Source organism: Acipenser ruthenus, chromosome 8 (genome assembly GCF_902713425.1).
Source record: "Acipenser ruthenus chromosome 8, fAciRut3.2 maternal haplotype, whole genome shotgun sequence".
In the NCBI taxonomy this organism is placed as follows: domain Eukaryota; kingdom Metazoa; phylum Chordata; class Actinopteri; order Acipenseriformes; family Acipenseridae; genus Acipenser; species Acipenser ruthenus.
The window spans coordinates 2495934-2516475 of record NC_081196.1 but is presented as its reverse complement, the minus strand read 5'-3'; the positions used below and the strand labels follow the sequence as shown (position 1 = coordinate 2516475).

Below are 20542 nucleotides of genomic sequence, written 5' to 3'. Positions count from 1 at the left end.
ACAGTGTACCACTATATAAACATCCTGAACATCCGCTGCCAGCGAGTTCATAGAAAGAGCCATTTCATTTCATTTCCTTTCACTCAGTCCACACTGGACTCAAATGAATGACCCTTTCAGAGACTTGCAGCGGAAAACGAGAAACGTGCGGCGCTCCTCATCGGTTCAATGCAGGGTCCTTGTGCTACCCTAGCTGCTCATCTACAGTTGGATTATTAACTGATGTAGCTGACTGAGCACCTCAAACACAGTATATGAATGAAGGTTATAGCAGCGGGACGCAGCACCGACACTGCCAGACCAGGTCTCTGTTCCAACCATGTCCTGATTATTACAGAAGTGTGAATAGGGTGCAAGAGCTTTAGAACATGGGCTTTAATTGATCCAATTAAAAACAACATGGTTGGAATAAAGATCTGGACTGGAACTGCTCTGTGCTGGAATCACTGGCCCTCATTTGTGACTCCCCCAGTCCAGGAGCTTTGATTTAATTCAGGCCCAGGTCCTTCACTGAAAGAGTGGAAAGCGAGGACCAGTGGGCTTGCTTTTCTATTTACTTATCAGGAGCGATACTTCTTGTAGAGGGGAGTGCAAAGAATATATAATGCATAGCTATGGGATATTTCCTCCCAACGTTGGCGGTTAGACAAGCACGAATATGCATACTGCTGCCAGGTTGTGTCCCTCTTGGCTTTACTAGCTAACAAAACAGTTTTTTGAAAGGGTGCCCTCTTTCTGAATATTAGGTCCTGCTGTGAGATTCCGTCTGCCAGTACTGATGCTCACTGCTGTTGCTGCTGCTGCTGCTGCTGGCTTCAGGTGAGTCCCACAGACAAGAATCTGAGAAAAAGAGGTAATTTTATTGATGGTATTCTTGATCATTTCTCGCATGTCTTGCATGTCATAGAATCTTTATTGATGAAAGCACAGGAAAAGCGCAGAGGAAAATAAGTTATATTTGTTTAAAACGTTTAGAAGCAGCCTGCTTATAAGAACTCTATACCTGGCTCTTCTTTCCTCTGAGTGACATCCACCTGGCTGCTTCACACTCCTGTCCTTGTGCTTTAGCTCTGTGTATGGTTCTGATCGAGCTCTAGTCTAGACTCTCACCTGGCTTGCTTTCAGATCTACAGCCACTGTTACCTGCATGTGAAATCCATCATGTAGCAGTGTCCCATGCTTGTACCATGACTGTACAGTACTGTGTATTTACTGTGCTCTTAATGCTTTTGTCATGGTCTTTACCACAGTTAATTTTTATAAGGGCAGACAATCTGCAAAAGAAGTATTTTCGCAGTCCCCGTAATCGCTAACTTAAATATATTTTAACTGAGCAATGCTATACACTTCATTCTACACAATACAAAGTACCGTGTGTCCTTCACTGGTGAAATTTATGGCGTCTAATTTTCAAGTTTCTCGAAAATAAAAGCGGCCGCCGACATAAAGGGATTGATTTATAGTCTTTTGCAGCTTGACCGTGACATGTGACTGAACCTTACACTATGCCGTTTCATGTCCTTAACCGTCAAGTAGCTTGTTGTGTGGAATGTACTGTCAAAGTTAATGATGAACACACTGTCTCTGGTACTCTGTTTGACAGAATCACAGCACGTGGTACTTAAATACGGTAGCGGCAGACAGTGTCACGAAAGTCATAAAATAATAATAAAAGAAAAAAACCGAAAAAAATGATGTAAATTGTATGGATATATATATTATATATATATATATATATATATATATATATATATATATATATATATATATATATATATATATATATAATATATATTCATTAAGCATATAGAATACATAAGACTTTTCTCATTCAGGACCGATGGTCTGCACTTGATTAGCGTTAATGGTGCGTAAAAATTATGTTTGCTACAGCTGCTTCCCAGTCACTCAAAGGTCAGACACTTCTATTTACTTGCCAAGGCTTGACCTTCCACAGTGATGTGTTGGAGAACGAACTGCAATCTCTCTGGCACCGTCACTTCCAACGCGGTGCAGTAAACCGTCATCCACCCTCAAGTCCAAAGGGCAGGCAGGGAACGAGGTACATAACGAGAGAAACAAATCACTAACATAACAAGAATAGTGCCGCAGTCCGAGCACACCCCACCCACACGGGGAAACTAAAGACTACAAATACATCTGTGTGTTCTGCTGCAGGAGAATGGCATTGCTGTGGAGTCCGATTGCTCTGACATCAGTTCTCCTGAGTGGTAAGACCCCTCTTCTTGTCTTTATGAGTGTGAGAGCCGAACTTGAGGCTTCCCCCGTTACATGAAGGACGCATTGCAATAAGAAATTGAACCCTGGCGTCCATCTGATTAACCTATGCAGTGGCGGTATAAGACACAGCTGGAATGATTCGAGCATTTTACAGCAACAGGGAATCCACCTGGAGCACACCAACCTCTTTGTTATAGCAGTAATCCCAGGATAACCAGGGTAGACGGCGGTCGCAATCAAGTGTAATTGACCAGCCTATAGAGAGATCAGATCATCCCCTGGGACAGAAAAATGTGTCCTTTTCTGTGAGAAGAAAATGAAAGAGTTTGATGATAATAATAAAATCTACGTTTTCTCTGTCTATATGTTTTAGTTGTTTATGCCATGTATGTGCTATGGACACACAATTATTTTTGTTATTTTTTTTATTGTCATGCCAATACAGCCAATTTGAATTTGATAGAAAACTAGTGAGAAGCAAAGTAAGCAACTAAGAATGATCTCTCTCTCTCTCTCTCTCTCTCTCTCTCTCTCTCTCTCTCTCTCTCTCTCTCTCTCTCTCTCTCTCTCTCTCTCTCTCTCTCTCTCTCTCTCTCTCTCTCTCTCTCTCTCTCTCTCTCTTTCTCCCTCTCTGTCTCCCTCTCTCTGTCTCTCTCCCTCTCCCCCTCCCTCTCTGTTTCTCCCTCTCCCCCACTCCCTCTCCCTCTCTCTCCCTCTCCCCTTCTCCCCGTCTCTCTCTCCCTCCCTCTCCCCTCCTTCTCCCCCCCTCCCCCCCTCCCCCACTCTCCCTCCCCCCCTCTCTCGTTATTGTTACTGTGCTGTTTTCTTGTTGTAGTTAAGATTACAATTCATTCTCATCTCCGTGTGATTAACAGAATGCTTCAGTGTTCCATGAGTGTTGTTTTATGGCACCATAGCACAGGGATGTAACCCATGTTAGAAACAGCACAGTATTGCTCTTGTTTTAATCTACCCCTGGGATCTTCTTACCTTGACCATGTGATCGAATGGTTTCTTTTAACAGCAGCTCTCTGTGCCCCATTTATGAAAGAGGAGGATGCAAATCAGTTTATACGCCTGAAAAGACAAGCACAATACTCCCACGATGGATACTGGGACCCCACTCACTCTCAGAATCAATGGGGATACACCATCAGGGAACAGGTATGATATTAACATGCATCCCCTACAATGGTGCACCACAGATATGATATCCTGTACTGCATGTACCCGGGCAAACTGAACTCATCACTACTGCTTCTCATCATTGTACACAAGAGGCGTTTGGTATATTTAGCATCATTTCATGTCTGCGTTTGTGGACCGGACCCAGGGCTCTAAGGGGATGTGCTGGGATCCCAAGTATAAACCCGAGGGGTTTGGCTTCCATTAGTGGGTATTTACATTGGCCTAACCTTAACCCCAAGTGGATCGGGTCATGGCTTGAGAGCCTAGCATATAGTATAGATTACTGTTTGAATGACATCCTGTCACTGGTACAGAGGCTGAGCTGCTGACAGGTACAGAATTATTATTCTCGTTTCAATTAACCATAGCTTGTTAAAAGCCACCCATTTTATTTACATGAGCAATGAACACAATGAACACAAACTGAGGAATCATGATTATTATACATAGGATTTCTATGTATGTGTTTTGTGACATGAACCCTAATGATACACGACTGTAATGCTTTTCAGGCTAATGAATACTGGTCATCTTTGAGAGCCAATGCCCAGTACTACATGGATATGGGCTCTTTGATGTTCGACCCTTCCATTGCCAGGTACGTTTATTTTTATATGAATGTTTTAGGTTGTATTAGAGACTGATACAATGTCAGTTTCATTCACCAGTTAAGATCCTCATAGGTGAAGCACTGTGCACTGAAGCCTGTGCAACACCAGTAAGCTTCCCCAGCCTCATACAGACTGCTTGAGTAGGAAGAGCTAAACCGCCTCAAAGCCATCTTAAAAGTGACTAGTGTCAATGGGGTATTAAAGGACTAATTCTTAAAAAAGAAAATTTACAATGGACCTTCAGAACCCTTCCCTATTGTAACATCAGGCATTCCAAGACTAGTGTTAATCAGAGTCTTTGAAGACAGCTGTTCAGTAAATATCTGGTTCAGCAACATTACCACTGTGATTATGTTGTTTTACAGAGAGAACAATAAGGCCTACATGGACATGCTGAGGGAGGCTGATCGGTATCTTCAAGAACAGGGGAGAAAGTGAAAACTGGATTAGCCAGGAGGAGTCAAACTGGATTGGAGCTTTAGGAGCAGTTGCCTGTCACATCCAAACCAATAGGTCATGAACGCCAATCAGAAGAGAGAAGCAGTCAGGGTTATTCGTTGCAAGGTGTAGGATGCAGTCACAGAACGCTGGTGCTGTGTTTCGTAGGGAAGCGGACAACGCTACAAACCATTTCTATTGCATATGCTTGAGAGGAGAAAATAAATCTGCAAGGGAAAATGATGCCTTGGTGTTGGTCTCCATTCACTGGTTCATGTCTGGCTGCATTGGCATCTTTCCACTGTATTTGTGGTTCAGTTCTTACAACAGACCTGCGTCTCCCAATATTTGTTAGAAGGAAGTTTACATCCCATCCTGTCCTGTATCATTTTAAATGGGATGTCCAGGGAAGGTGATGGTAAAAAATAGGTTCAAGGATTTAAAGTATTTCTAAATAGCTAAGCTGTTATTTGCTTGATAACCCATAGCCTAAATATGATATTTCTTCAAAGAGGAATTCAAGAGAATGGATTGATGAACTTTAAGTTTTAATTACGCTATGAATAGAACGAGTCTCCCTCCTCAATTCCTTCATATTGGTTTCAATTCTGCACGGTTCCCTAATGTGTTTCCTTGTAAAATACTCATGCATGCCTGCAGAGCAAGTAGCATCTTGTGCCATCTGCTGGCAGTGAAGCAGTACTGCACTCTAACACGTAACCTACTGCAGTCAGCCCCTTGGACTACACTTCACAGGGACTGAGTAGAAATAGTGACAATAAGCAAAACTGACTGGGTGGGAAGTGGGACTTGGTGGTATATATTGCACAAGGTATTGCATTGATTTCAATAGTTCTTTATAGTCAGTCTGCTATATTGCAGCCCCAGTCCTTGTTCCCATTGACTGCCATTATATTGTGGGCTGGGTATTTCAATATGATGTATATATACATACAGTATATAGTTTAGCAGTCTTTTCAGTGTGGGGAGCTACAGCGTCGAATATAAAAAGTTTAATTTCAAGGTTAACAACTTGGCACACACACACACACACACACTGTCTCCATCTCAAACACAAACTCCTCTTGTGTTATTGTTGCCTTGACATTTAACATTTTTTTAAAATACAAAGCAATCAATATCCAGAGTATAGCCCATTCATTGTGGTAACAAATGCTGGATCAAATAGCGACCAGCAGTCTTTGTTAAATGGCACACTTTGTGCTTCAGGTTTGAAAGGTTTACAATCAGTATGCAAGCTTTAGGCAAATAGGCAGTTAGAAAGGTGTCAATCACATGTGTATTGTGGTCTTGAAAAGGACACAGCAAGCATGGTGCCCAGCACCAGGCGGAGAGGCGGTGGAGCTGACACAGCAAGCATGGTGCTCAGCACCAAGCGGAGAGGCGGTGGTGCTGACGCAGCAAGCATGGAGCTCAGCACCAGGCGGAGAGGCGGTGGAGCTGACACAGCAAGCATGGTGCTCAGCACCAAGCGGAGAGGCGGTGGTGCTGACGCAGCAAGCATGGAGCTCAGCACCAGGCGGAGAGGCGGTGGAGCTGATGCAGCAAGCATGGAGCTCAGCACCAGGCGGAGAGGCGGTGGAGCTGACACAGCAAGCATGGTGCTCAGCACCAGGCGGAGAGGCGGTGGAACTGACGCAGCAGGCATGGTGCTCAGCACCAGGCAGAGAGGCAGTGGAGCTGACGGAGCAAGCATGGTGCTCAGCACCAGGCAGAGAGGCGATGGACAGGCTGCTGGAATCATCTGAAACGGGAACCGCGTTGGTGTTACTGGTTTATCTGGTGTCAATATTGCCTCAATTTGGCCCAGTTGACAAGACCTTTGAACCGTGATGACAGCATTGCAATCTCAGGCCCTGCCACTGGAATGTAATTTAGTGGGCTGATGTAGAATGAGTTCCAGCCGTTCCTTCAGCGATGATCCCAGGAGTACCATCCACAAAGTGATTGGCTCACGGTGGGGTTGAAATTGAGAGTTAGCCAGGGTCAAAGGTTGTAGCTTTCATTACTGCTGCTATATTTTCAGTTTCTATTAGATGAGTATGACCAGCCTTACTTCAGATTATGATTTTTTTATTTTATTTTTATAACGTTACGCCTTTTTGTTTGGATACCTTTGAACCCATGAGATTCAACACCGCTTTGATCAAATGTCAGTACACATCGCAAAATCAAAACAGGCTGTGCTGAAGGCACAAGGGTCCCTACTCATAAACAATAAAGACTTCTAAGGAGACCACAGGCAGTGCCAAGCCTATACTGCAGTAGGTCACTATAAAGAAAAAAACAAAGCTGTCTTAAAAGTGGCTGCTAATTTAAGAATCGTTTTTTAAAAGGTTTGGCCAAACATTCTCTTAAAGAGTGCTTTGAAAAAGAAAAGCAATTTCATGAACTGCGAACTTTATTTAATTATCAAAATTATCTTATATAGAAAAAAAACAAATAATAAAACAAAACAAAACAAAAACAAACAAACAAAAAAAAAAACACTCCTGAACAAAACCTTCCTTAAAATCCCAGGAATTTGAGCAAGTCACAACAGCAATCACCCTCACTTGAAATGAAATGGTTAGGAATCTGTGTTTCAATTACGATTCAATTACAGTCTTCCAGACAAATGAAGTACAGGCCAGCTTAGAAATGAAAGAAGTATTTAAAAAAGGACTGCCGTTTCTATTACAATGTCTGTTCATTGTCACAGCCTAGGAAAGCTGCACTGGGCGTCTGCAAGTACAGACAGGGTATATTGTTGGGAAATAATGTTGCAAATCACTTAGAACGTATTCAATGTCATTAAAAAACTTGACACCTCTGCATTTATTTTGTTTGTCAGATCATTTTTGGAAGGAAGCCATTTCAAAACAAACTAAAATTAGAGTTGTGGACATGTTTATTATTATTATTATTATTATTATTATGATGATTATGATTATTATTATGTTAAAAACAGTACACACTGCCTTCTGCACATAATAAAAACATCTTAGTTAACACTTTTTTTTTTTTAGAAAATATATTAAGCTTTTTTTTTTTGTAGTGTTATCCATAGCAACTGCACTTTTCGCAACGGTCCATATTCCCTTGAGGGGTGGAGTGCGGTCAGAAGCCTTCTCTTTGATTCGTCCTCTCAGCTGAATCCTATTCCTACGGGAGAGTCACTCACTGCCGACTGACAGAAGAGCGATGCCGCTTCGCCACACCCCCCTTTTTAAAGACCCGCTGGCCAGCATCACAGAACACAAGACAACACACGCAGTACGACAGAGGGAGAGCTGGACCAGGACACACATTCACAGTTTATCATAATAACACAACCCCACAGTAAGTAACCGTACTCTTGATAATATATTGTAATCCCTAACGCACGTTCAGATAGAACAGTCTCGCCTAATCAAACCTAACGTGTTTGATGCTGTTCTTCTCAATAAACTACTGCGTAATATTTTCTTACCAGTTTACGCAGGTGATGCTCAGGTTTGGGTTGGACGCCGTGAGTTAGTTAATAAAGCTATCGTGTTGTTTGCAAACGCAACTCTGCTGTTTGTTAATGCTAGATAATTTCAGAATGCCCGGCAGCTGCTGCTTGGCCTGTATTTTGTGATTGATTAAATCAAACTCCGGCTGTTAAAACGCGTTACGCCAAGAGCTGCAGTCCCTTTGCAACTCCGCTTTATTTGAGCATCCTCGGTGGGACCACGCCTTTGGGCGTGAGGTCCCTCTTGTGTTTATTAATACAAAGTATTCCTGTACAGGTATTCTATCGCATTGATGTATTTGTTTTATTTACGTTTCAGAATTGGGTATTAAAACAAGTTCAGGTATGCCAAAAATATAAAATGTGACGTACTTGGTGATTTTTGGAGATTCGAGTACAGGATGGGTCACTACGAGTAACTGTTTTCGGGTAAACGAATGTAACACGTAGCAGTCCAAATGGATGAGAAGAAGCGTGTTAGACAGAGAGAAATTGTTATTATTCATTAGTGATACCAAATACTGCCCTGTTAAAATAGTAACAATTACCAAATGAATAGATTGAAATATTCTGTGCGATGCAATTATGAAGTTTTTACGAGCAATAGAGAATGCATACATATTTATAAATAACTATATATATATATATATATATATATATATATATATATATATATATATATATATATATATGCAAATGTATGTATTAATTCTATAAGAAACATACACATGAACAAAATTCAGTTTAACATGTATTACAGAAGGCTTAAATAGCAATGTATTAATACACCTTTTTCATTGTGTAAATGTGTTAATATTTGAACCATTATTGATGTAATTAACATAAAAAATAATCACAAAAATAAATGGGGGGGGGGGGGGGGGGGGGGGGCGGGGGGTCTGTGGGATACATAATAGTTATGTAAAGAATGGTTAATTCAGTGTTTTGTGGCACATGTTTGATTGTGTTTTCTTATTACTTTTTTGGTTTGTGTTATCTATTGATGAAGTGAATGTGAAAAGCCACACCCCAGGGCTGAGCAGATGTTAGCGTTAGCTTCCCCTCCACTAAAGAGCCCCTGGGGAGAGCAGATTGTCCGTTTCTTCATGATGTAACAGTATAGTTTAGAGACTGAGACCATTAGGAGCTGAAATCACTTTCAGAGGAGCATCTGTTACAGCACAATGTAGTTTATTCAAGTCTGTTTGTGGGGGAGAAGGTATGTGCATGCAATATAGATCACACACACACACACACACACAGAGCAAGTATCCTTGCTCAATCAGTTCTGTCCTCTACATAGTTAAGAATTCTAAATTCTGAAGACGTTCCCTTGTTATCACAGTAGAGAAGAGCGTCAGGAATGGAAGGTTCTGAGTTTTAATTGGCCTTTATACCTTCAGATATGGGCAAAAATATAAGCAATAACTCATTCAAATAGTTTGGATGAAACCATGTTGTATTGGACCCCTGCTACCTCACAAGCTAGTGTCTAAAGTAAACATCTCCATTCAGAAGTAAGAATAGGGATTGATGTAAGATTCCAAATATATACTTGTGGTTTTTATTTTTTCCACTCTGGGAAGGTAGGGCTAGATATTAAATTACCATTCTTAATATTGGTTCGGGATAACACATTATGTCGACGCTCTCAAGTTAAATATTGCCCCCCCCCCCCCAAAGTGTTTCAGTGAAATGCACAATTATGAGCTGTCCCCGCATATGAAAAGTGTGTGGGCATAGGGACCTACAGAACTGCAGTCATACTGTTCTGTTACTAGTTGGAGAGGCTGCGTTGTTTCAAAGTTCGCTCCAATGTGTGTGCACTTTGGTAATGTAGCTTTAACATGTTTTCCAGACATGGCAAACCGAGGACCGACCTACGGGCTGAGCAGAGAGGTGCAGGAGAAGATTGATCAGAAGTACGACCCTGAACTGGAGGGCATACTGGTGGACTGGATCATCGCACAGTGCGGAGGGAACATGGAGCGTCCTCAAGCGGGGAAAGCACACCTCCAGGCCTGGTTAATGGACGGGACAGTGAGTATCCAGGGTTAGATATCAGGACAGAGCAGAAACAAGTACAGATGTGCAAATTAGCTGCCAGAATGAATGGAACAGGAATGCTTTATTATTGTTCTTTGTTTATTAGTTTGAGCTTACTAATATTGTTTTGTTAATGAATATTCTGTTGGGACTGGTTTATTGTTTTCGGGTGAGGCGAGGGGTGCCCTCAGTGATACTCAGTGTTTCTAAAGGCATCGACTCTTTTATTTGTCCTTGAATGTTTGACTGCTTAGTTATGTGAATTCTGTTTCCGTTTTAAAGGAGATCAGTCTCATAAAGAAGGCCCTTCTGACAGCCGTCTGTCTGTGGCACCAGCTGTCAAACAGATGTTGTTTTGGGGGCAGGGGGTGGTGGTGTGGAGGTTACAAGGAGGAAGGGGTTAATTCAGTTCAGATCTACAGTAAGTGAAAAATGTAGCAAGCATCAAACAAGCATGAAACCTTTTGTTATGTCAAGTACTGATAAATTAATATAAAGCAGGGGTGTCGAATCACAGTCCTGGAGGGCCACTCCACTTCAGGTTTACCACGTAAAATAATACACTGAACGACTCCAGGGTCTGGATGGAGGTTTAATCGGGTCAATTAAACTATTTAGAACAGGGTTGGAACAAAGACCTGGACTGGAAGAGACAGCTTTGGCCACCCCTGATATGAAGTATGGTTGTTGTTCAGTTGAAGAAAGCATTTATGATTTAAGGTAAAATTCCATTGAGTTAAACTTCATGTCTAACTGCCTACATGCCTTCAGAAAGATTTCCCTTTTAGTATTTGTAAGGCATGTATGACTTGCAATTAACACCACTTGACAGTTTTAACAGCTGGGCATATTCTCTTAATGCTACTACTACAAGCTCAAACAAAAACAGATGACAAGCCTCTTCTGGGTGGGCAGTTTGAAGATAATGCCAGTCAGCAGTGAATGTGATTCAAACCAAACACATTGAGTGCTTTTGTCGGCAGTTTTTCGTTTGTTAATTTAAGGACCGGGCTGCATCTGCTTCAGCCTGTAGGTCCGGTATCCAGAGGAAATACACAGCTGCAGCTGGACTGTGTTGATCTGGTTAGCGCATCCTTTATTCCATTAGGCACAAACTGTGATTGTAATCTGCACAGTGTGCCCTCATTACATCTCTACACTATGAAGCTATAGCCGCAGAAACCTGAAGCTATTCCTTACACAGTAAATGTGATGCAGCCCCCCATGCATCGACTGGGATTCCTAGCTGGGACTACGCCAAGAGTACTTCTACCAGCGTTCCATGAAAGTGGATATCTGTACCAGCAGTGGCCATGAGAACTGCCCCTTTCAGTCATTTAAGATGTACTGACAAATAGTGAGAACTTCTTTCCATTAAGCTAAATGCTTTTTCCATGTGATGCTTTAACTATAAACATTGAAGTACGTTTAGACCAAGCGGACTATGTTTGTAATGGACTACAAAGATGTTAAATGTGCCGCCACTTCACCGAGTCTTCATTGGTTCTCCGTTGCTCTTCAACCCCGGCTGGCACAGAATGCAATAGATTGGTGCATTAGTTTTCTATGCCGTGTGTGGTGTCCCAAATGAAGTGTTCCTACAAGGTACCTGGTACCTGTCTAAATATCTAAAGCCTTATTGGCATACGAGTCATTGGCGCGATCAAGTTTAATTCTATAGAAGGAAATTACTTAAAAGAAAGTAAATCATTCAACTAGCTGAGAGGATTTCTACAAAGCTTTACCATTCTGTCTTGACATCTTGTTTTGTGAAAAAAGCAGAAATCGGACGGCTTGCTAGCTAGCAGCCTGACTTAGAAGTGCTTGTGAACTGACTTTTTTCCCTCAATTAAAACTAAAATGTAAAAACTGTTCAGTTTAATGTTTGATGCAATGCCTCCTAAATACATGCTGCTAGTGCATTTAACGTTTTAAAGATCTGAAACTTACTTAATAAATCATTTAAAATCCTGCTTGGTACCAATCAATTCTAACCCTGGACAGGAAGAATTCGATGATGTACTGTCGAGATGATTTGCCTCATGAAAGAGATGGGAGAATGATTGCAATGTTCTTAATTGGATTTGCTGCTTGCCAAATGTCAGACTGACATGACAGACATCACCACGGCATATTGCCATTTAATTTAATTTGTTTCACTGGATAGTCTGAAACCATTTTGAAGTTTAATCACTGAGTTTTCTGGCAAAGACCCCTTTAATTGACAGGACCCCCTAGAAGTGGCCCCTCAATCGATTATTATTATTATTGTTATTATTAATGTTATCATTATTATTAAGATATAAGCATGTATCCACTAGGGGTGTAACAATACATTAATCCCACCACTACAATATGCAGGTCACACTAGGATATGCATCACAATACATGATCGTGATGGGCTACTTGCATGATGCTTAATAAGATCAAATGATAATTTAATGATTTTGTTAAACGAAAATGAGGCAGGGAGAGTATGTATCCATACCAGCTATAAAACACACTTCATTCAAGAACCACTGGGTGATCTACAATGAGCTCTGCTGTGCTTTTCGTCTTTTGTCACAATACAAGTGGTGCATGCTTTTACGATGATATGTCATGTAAAGAAAGCATCACGATTCATCGATACAGGAAACTAAGCTGTTTTGTTTTCTTTAGATAATACGACATGCCAGAGACAAGTTTGGCCAGACTAGAATTGTATGGAGCTGTACTGGCAATTTATCCAAGAGCCCAGGGTTAACTGCTCTGCTCTTCCTCCAAAGACCTCAAGGAGGTATTTAATTTCTACAGAGTAGACTGGTCTATATGGTCTTACTCTAGGTATAGGTTAATCGGTAAACCAATACATACTCATGCTTTCCCTTGTTGGTTATAATGGATCTCCTTGCTTTTTCATGCTCTCCCTAGTTGGTTATAATGGATCTCCTTGCTTTTTCATGCTCTCCCTAGTTGCTCTGCAGGCTGATAAACAGCCTCTATCCACGGGGCAAGGAGCCCATCAAGAAGATCCCAGACACACAGATGGCCTTCAAACAGATGGAGAAGATCTCTCAGTTTCTCAAAGCTGCGGAAGCCTACGGGGTTATCACCACGGACATCTTCCAGACAGTAGATCTGTGGGAAGGTACACCCATTTAAACAGCCTTTCTCGTTTTCTGGTTTGCTTGATTCATTCATCAGTAGGCCCATCAATTGGGGAGGGATCTCTTTCACTGATAAACCTTATTTTAGTGTCAAACTTTTTATTTAGAAATACAGACCTCAAAGCTTTATTTTAAAGAGTGTTTTGTTTTTGTTTTCAGTCTGTTTTTCATTAATAAAATACAGCGTGATATTTGTGGAACTGTTCCATGTTGCTGTTGGCTTCTTTAACTGCAGTGTAGAACAGTTGCATGGAAATCTAACTTAATTAAAATGTATCTAAATAGGCAACACTGCTTGCTGAGGTGTCATCTTGGGATCCAGAGAACCTGTAGATTACACACTGTGTCGAGGTGAAGTGATGAAACGGGTCATGCTTCTTGGCTTGCTGTTGTGCTTGTCCTCCACCAGGTAAAGACATGGCTGCGGTGCAGAGGACGCTTGTGGCTCTAGGCAGCGTGGCGATAACCAAGGATGATGGATTTTATCGGGGAGACCGTAGTTGGTTCCACAGGTAAGGATGTCTTTAGGTTTAAGCAATACTGTTCAATTACCTCCCTAGTAGTAAAAGCACAGCAAAGTGTAATAAAGCACAGTGAAAGCCTGGCAAAGCCCGGCAAGGTTCTGCCGAGGTTTGTTCAGAGTGATGAGCTGAAGATCCCACAGTAAAATCCCTAATAAACGTGTATCCGGCTGCTCGCCCCTCACAGGAAAGCACAAGGGAACCGACGGGAGTTCTCCGAGGAGCAGCTTCGCCAGGGCCAGAGCTTGATCGGGCTCCAGATGGGCAGCAACCGGGGGGCCTCGCAGTCGGGCATGACTGGGTACGGGATGCCAAGACAGATCATGTAACCCCTCACTGCAGGAGCATGGAAAGAGACTCGAGCAGCCCCAACCTTAAAGCCTGGCCCAACTGCCTTGGATGTCAGGGGTCTGTGTAACAAAGCCATGACTTGGAAAAAGGATGTGTTATACTGGCTGTGTCTCGCTCTCTAGCTACAGTTATGGCCACAAGTTTGGCATCGCCTAGAATTTTAGGATTTAGGACTATAAATATAATTGATATTTTATTTAACGTCATGTAATCAAAGAAACTACAAAATGATACCGCAATGGTCTACCGGAAAGATCTAATACTACAGTATTTAATATACAAGGTAAAATTTTTCCATTTGTCAGTTTTTTGTTTAAGTATATGGGAAAAACTACACCGTGGTATGTAATTAAATATGTTAAAGTAACATTATTCAGCAGATTTAATTTGACTTATGAAGCAAAATGAGTTAATTCTATAGGGTGATGCAAAACGTTTGGCCATAGCTGTATATAGCTATGTATAGATATATAGATTGATTGATTTATCTGTGTATAAGGAGCAGTCACTGTATGATGCAGTACGTGCCATACCACTGACACACTATTGTGTTCCTTCTGCTCATTTTTATTTATTTCGTGTTGTTTTAAGTTGACTATTTATTTTGTTTACTGCACTATTATCCTTGTGCAGTTCAGATGCCCTTGTCTGTTATATAGTGTTGAATAAATGCTTTGTTTGATTCCTTCTGTCATCTAGTGTATTGTTTGTAAGCTGTCCTGGTGATAGTGGGACTTACTGAAGCTAAGCAAGAGCTTATCTTATTGAACCTTGTATCAACGGGGTTGGGTACAGAACTGGAACTGCTGTTGTGCAAGATTCATCACTGTCAGCATCCAGACCATGGCTGTAGAATGCACTGCTGAGGTCGCACTGGAGTACTGTGTCTAATAACGGTCAGCACGGCGCCACAGGGACAGTGTGGCCCTGGAGAGAGTCCAGCGAAAAGCAACCAGACTAATCCCAGCATGGCTTAAAGGAATGAGCTACCAAGACAACGTTGTGGGATCAAAGCTACTCGGAACCGGACGAGCGTAGATGGGTCGAACGGCCTTCTCTCATTCGTGGATTATTATGGTCATATTCATATCAGAAATGAGTTGGACCCATAGTTTTGGAAGTCTTTCAAAAACATAAAAAAATGGAATGTTATTCCACTCTAAATTTTATAATACTGCTGGGCTGAAATAAATATGAATATTTATCTTTTTTTTTGTTAGCTATTATTTAAACTAACAGACTGACTTAAAGAAAGGTATTTACTAACCTAATATGGTATGATATATATTGCTTTCTAAATAACATGCATATTTAAAAAAGAAAATCACTGATAAGCAGGGTGAAAAACTACAGCTTTACACACTGAAGTTTGGCAACTTGCAACTGTGCCTCCATAGAGATAAAAACACGAGTGAAGCGACATGCACCAACCACACAGCTTTTATTAATGCAGCCGGGGTGTTTCAGAGGAATTTATTGTTTTAAAATAGCCTTGCAATTTATGGGCCATATGTTACATATATATTGTATCTGACACAACAAACCCTTCAGGGGAGGAATAATGTACTGTTTATAAGGATGGTTTAGTACTGAGCAGAGCTCCTGTGTGCCACACTGCAGCAGCTGTGTCTGATCTCAGGGGAGACTGGCTAGATAGAGCCTTTCAAATACAACACCCCTCACATACGAAAATAAAATAATGAAGTGTGGACTAACCGGCAAATATAGTTGGTTTGTATGTCTCTTATTTATCCCTAAAGAACAAAAGATCAACAAAGTGTTCTCGTTGTCTACAACGTGACTTTGAAGACGACCGCAAGAGAGAATAATATTTTTTGAACAGCATCTGAATCTGGAGCTATGAATAGGAATTGTGCAATCTGATCATGACTTTAATGTAAGGGTTCAGCGAAAGGGTTGGGGTAACATGGTGATTCAAGGTTAGGATGCGTTTTATGTGTAGGTTTACGCTAGACCTATTTAATGAGTCAATTTGCTCTCTGCAAAACTGAGAATGAACTATTTAACAGGATTTGTTGTCAAGGTTATCGGCCCCATGATCAATAGTTTGCACACCACTTGCTGGATGCGTCCCACGTGCCTGTTCAGTGTTACACTAAAATATGGGGTTATTTGCCAAATCCTTCCATAGTATCACCTTCTAATGCAAGCCTAGGCTTGCAGTCCATACAGTAAATACTGTGTATTCTTCTTAATCGATAGAAACTGTATTAGTTCTAATTGTTCCATTAGTCTGGATGATATTCCGTTAGCACTAGTCTGATGTTCCATTAGTCTGGATGATATTCCGTTAGTATAGTCCGATGTTCCATTAGTCTGGATGATATTCCGTTAGCACTAGTCTGATGTTCCATTAGTCTGGATGATATTCCGTTAGTATAGTCCGATATTCCATTAGTCTGGATGATATTCCGTTAGTATAGTCCGATATTCCATTAGTCTGGATGATATTCCGTTAGTATAGTCCGATATTCCATTAGTCTGGATGATATTGTGTTAGTATAGTCCGATGTTCCATTAGTCTGGATGATATTCCGTTAGTATAGTCTGATGTTCCATTAGTCTGGATGATATTCCGTTAGTATAGTCCGATGTTCCATTAGTCTGGATGATATTCCTTTAGTATAGTCCGATGTTCCATTAGTCTGGATGATATTCCATTAGTATAGTCTGATGTTCCATTCGTTTACTAGTCTGGTTAGAAAGTAATAGTCTTCTCTAGTTATTATTATTATTATTATTATTATTATTATTATTTATTTCTTAGCAGACGCCCTTATCCAGGGCGACTTACAATCGCAAGCAAATACAAATACATTCAAGTGTTACAATATAAGTCATACAATAAGAACAAGAAATACAATAATTCTCAAGTGTGACAAACCACAATTCAATAATACAGCAGATAATAGTGAAAGTTACATCAGGATATGATTAAGTAGTGATAGTTACATCAGGATATGATTAAGTACAAAATACTACAGATTAAACACTTGGGAGATTACAATATTCTGAGGTACAGGATTAAATGCAGTAAAATAGGGGGCAGATAAGAGCAAAATAAAGCATATTTAAATGAAGGGTGATAGTGTCCCAGGATACAACAGAGGAGTTCTACAGGTGCTGTTTGAAGAGGTGAGTCTTAAGGAGGCGCCGGAATGTGGTCAGGGACTGGGCAGTCCTGACATCTGTAGGAAGGTCGTTCCACCACTGCGGAGCAAGGGTGGAGAAGGAGCGGGCTCGGGAGGCAGGGGAGCGTAGCGGAGGTAGAGCCAGTCTTCTAGTGCAGGCGGAGCGGAGAGGTCGAGTGGGGGTGTAGGGAGAGATGAGGGTCTGGAGGTAGCTGGGTGCAGTCTGATCAAGGCATCTGTAGGCTAGTACAAGAGTCTTGAACTGGATGCGAGCGGTGATCGGGAGCCAGTGGAGCGAGCGGAGTAGTGGAGTAGCGTGGGCGAAGCGAGGTAGAGAGAACACCAGGCGAGCAGCAGAGTTCTGGATGAGCTGGAGCGGACGGGTGGCGGACGCAGGGAGGCCAGCCAGGAGGGAGTTGCAGTAGTCTAGGCGGGAGAGTACCAGGGCCTGGACCAGGAGCTGGGTAGCATAGTTGGTGAGGAAGGGTCGGATTCTTCGGATGTTGCTCAGGAAGAATCTGCAAGTGCGTGCCAGAGTGGAGATGTGCTGGGAATAAGAGAGGCAGGGGTCCAGGGTGACTCCAAGGTTTTTAGCTGAGGAAGAGGGAGAGAGTGTGGTAGATTCCAGAGGAACAGAGATAGAGAGATCAGAGGAGGGGGAGGAGGAGGGAAAGAAAAGGAGGTCAGATTTAGAGAGGTTGAGTTTGAGGTGATGCGAGTGCATCCAGGAGGAAATAGCAGACAGACAGGTAGAGATACGGGAGGAGATGGTGGAGTCAGAGGTGGGGAAGGAGAGGAAAATCTGAGCATCATCAGCATAGAAATGGTATGAGAAACCATAGGATGCGATGAGGGGGCCCAGGGAGCGGGTGTAGAGAGAGAACAGGAGAGGACCCAAGACTGACCCTTGGGGGACTCCAGTCAAGAGAGGGTGAGGTGTGGAGGTTGCTCCACGCCAGGTTACCTGGTAAGTGCGGTTGGAGAGGTAGGAGGAGAACCAGGCCAGAGCAGTGCCAGAGATCCCCAGGTCAGCAAGAGATGATAGTAGAATAGAGTGATCAACAGTGTCAAAGGCAGCAGAGAGGTCGAGGAGAATTAGGACAGAGGAGAGAGAGGCAGCTCGGGCACACTTAAGTGAGTTGGTGACAGAGAGAAGGGCGGTTTCAGTGGAGTGAGCAGAGCGGAAGCCAGATTGGAGAGGGTCAAGCAGAGAGTGGTTGGACAGGAAAGCAGAGAGCTGGCGGTGTACAGTCCGCTCGAGGGTTTTGGAGAGGAAGGGTAGGAGGGAGACAGGACGGTAGCTCTGGAGGGAGGTGGGGTCGAGGGTAGGTTTTTTGAGGAGGGGAGTGATAGAGGCTTTTTTGAAGGCAGAGGGGAAGATGCCAGAAAGTAGAGAGGTGTTGAGGAGGGAGGAGATGAAGGGGAGTAGAGCAGGAGCAGCAGCTTGAAAGAGGTGAGTGGGGAGGGGGTCCAAGGCACACGTGGTGGGTTTGTGACCCTGGAGCAGGGAGGAGAGGTCAGAGTCTGAGAGGGGCAAGAAGGTGGAGAAGGAGGGCGAGTTAGTAGGGGATGTAGTGGGTGTAGGGGTTGGAGCAGGAGGGGGTGCGGGGGAGGGAGAGGTGTTAAAGAGTTTGCGGATATCTGAGATTTTAGAAGAGAAGAAGGAGGCAAAGTCGTCAGGGGAGATAGAGGAGGGAGGAGGAGGGGGGGAGGGTTTAGGAGGGAGGAGAAGGTAGAGAATAGTTTACGTGGGTTGTTAGTGGAGGCTTGGATTACAGATTGGAAATAAGCACATTTAGCAGAGGAGAGAGTAGAGGAGAAGGAGGAGAGAAGAGTGCGGTAAAGGTCTAGGGCAGCAGGGAGTTTGGTTCTCTTCCATTTCTTTTCAGCAGATCGCAGTGTGATTCTTGCCGAGCGGAGCACAGAGGAGAGCCAGGGATGGGGAGGGGAGGGGCGAGCGGGTCGGGAGGTGAGGGGACAGAGGGAGTCGAGGGAGGAGGTGAGTGAGGAGAAGAGGGTGGAGGTAGCAGAGTCTACGGAGAGTTGTGAAAAGGAGTCGATAGGAGGGAGGTGAGAGAGAGCAGTGGAGGCAAGGACAGAGGGGGAGAGAGAGCGGAGGTTACGGCGAGAGGTGACAGTGGGGGTAGGAGGAGCAGGGAGAGGGGGGAGAGACAGAGAAAAAGAGATGAAATAGTGATCAGAGAGGTCCAGGGGGGTGACAGAGAGGTTGGAGGGGCAGCAGGCCCTGGAGAAGGTGAGGTCCAGTTGACGGCCAGCTTTGTGGGTAGGAGGGGACGGAGAGAGACAGAAGTCGAAGGAGTGAAGGAGAGGGAGGAATCCAGCAGAGTGGCTGGGGTTGGAGAGATGGATGTTGAAGTCACCCAACAGGACAGTCGGGGTAGACAGAGAGGGGAGGGAGGAGAGTAGATAGTCGAGTTCATCCAGAAAGTGAGTGAGAGGCCCAGGGGGGCGGTACAAAACAATGAGCAGGAGTTGACAGGGAGAGGTTAGTTGGACTGCATGAAATTCAAAGGTAGTGACAGAGAGGGAGGTGAGATCAGAGGGGACAGAAAAGAGTAAGGAGGGAGAGAGGAGAAGACCCGTCCCACCTCCCCGTCCGGTGAGACGCGGGGTATGGGACAGGACGTAGAGAGAGGACAGGGCAGCAGGAGTAACAGTGTTATCAGGGGACAGCCAGGTTTCAGTGAGAGCAAGGAAATCGAGCGAGAGGTGGGAGGCAAAGGCAGAGATGAAATCAGCTTTGTTAGCAGAAGAGTGACAGTTCCAGAGTGCACCAGAGAGTGTGCGGGAGGGGGGGAGAGGCAGAGAAATGAGGTTAGAGGGGTTGGAGGAGCAACAGCGGAGGGAGGGCAGAGGACGAGGACGGGAGGACAGAACAGGGATGTGAGAGACACAGAACAGTTAGAAAAGGTATTTTGTTGGTACACTGATGATACAATCTTTCTCACTCATTTAAGAAGCTCTTGGACGAAGTCAAAGCACTTCACTGATTTTCTAATCTAAAACAAAATCTAATAAATCATAAGAATATGAGAAAATATTTGTAATAGTTCTGACCAAAACTCAAGCTTTTGAATTTGGCCTTTACGCACTGAATGATTTCTCCACAGTGTGTAAGCAATGCAAACGATACATAAAACAGCTTAGCACAATCAACAAACAGACCCTGGAACAAGACGCTTGTAATTGTGTAACCTTAAGACAATTATGTAATGGGGCTGAAAGACTGTTCTAGAATGCGGAATGAAAAGGTCATTCCGGAACACAGCTGGCAGTTTCCATCACAGTAATGTTTCTGTTCCGGTTGATAATGTCCATAACATTTCAA

The 20542-nt window shown here is 43.1% G+C and overlaps 2 protein-coding genes across 3 annotated transcripts; both read left to right on the top strand.

The window, feature by feature from the left end:
- The first annotated feature begins 598 nt into the window (after positions 1 to 598).
- On the top strand, positions 599 to 4721 carry LOC117405113 (uncharacterized protein C3orf85-like). Of its 2 annotated transcripts, none has more exons than XM_059028019.1 (5): positions 599 to 819; positions 2179 to 2231; positions 3269 to 3405; positions 3942 to 4027; positions 4406 to 4721. In XM_059028019.1, exons 1-5 carry the CDS (start codon positions 779 to 781, stop codon positions 4476 to 4478), a joined length of 390 nt encoding a protein of 129 aa, XP_058884002.1. In that variant the 5' UTR covers positions 599 to 778; the 3' UTR covers positions 4479 to 4721. The 2 variants fall into 2 exon arrangements, with proteins under 2 accessions (XP_058884002.1, XP_058884001.1); XM_059028018.1 differs by having other exon boundaries at positions 627 to 819; positions 3266 to 3405.
- A 2945-nt stretch (positions 4722 to 7666) lies between these two features.
- On the top strand, positions 7667 to 14730 carry LOC117405379 (transgelin-3-like). The gene is made up of 5 exons (XM_034008384.3): positions 7667 to 7820; positions 9833 to 10014; positions 12976 to 13150; positions 13579 to 13681; positions 13878 to 14730. The coding sequence occupies exons 2-5, from the start codon at positions 9835 to 9837 to the stop codon at positions 14017 to 14019; spliced, it is 600 nt and encodes a 199-aa protein (XP_033864275.1). The 5' UTR covers positions 7667 to 7820; positions 9833 to 9834; the 3' UTR covers positions 14020 to 14730.
- Positions 14731 to 20542: the final 5812 nt, after the last annotated feature.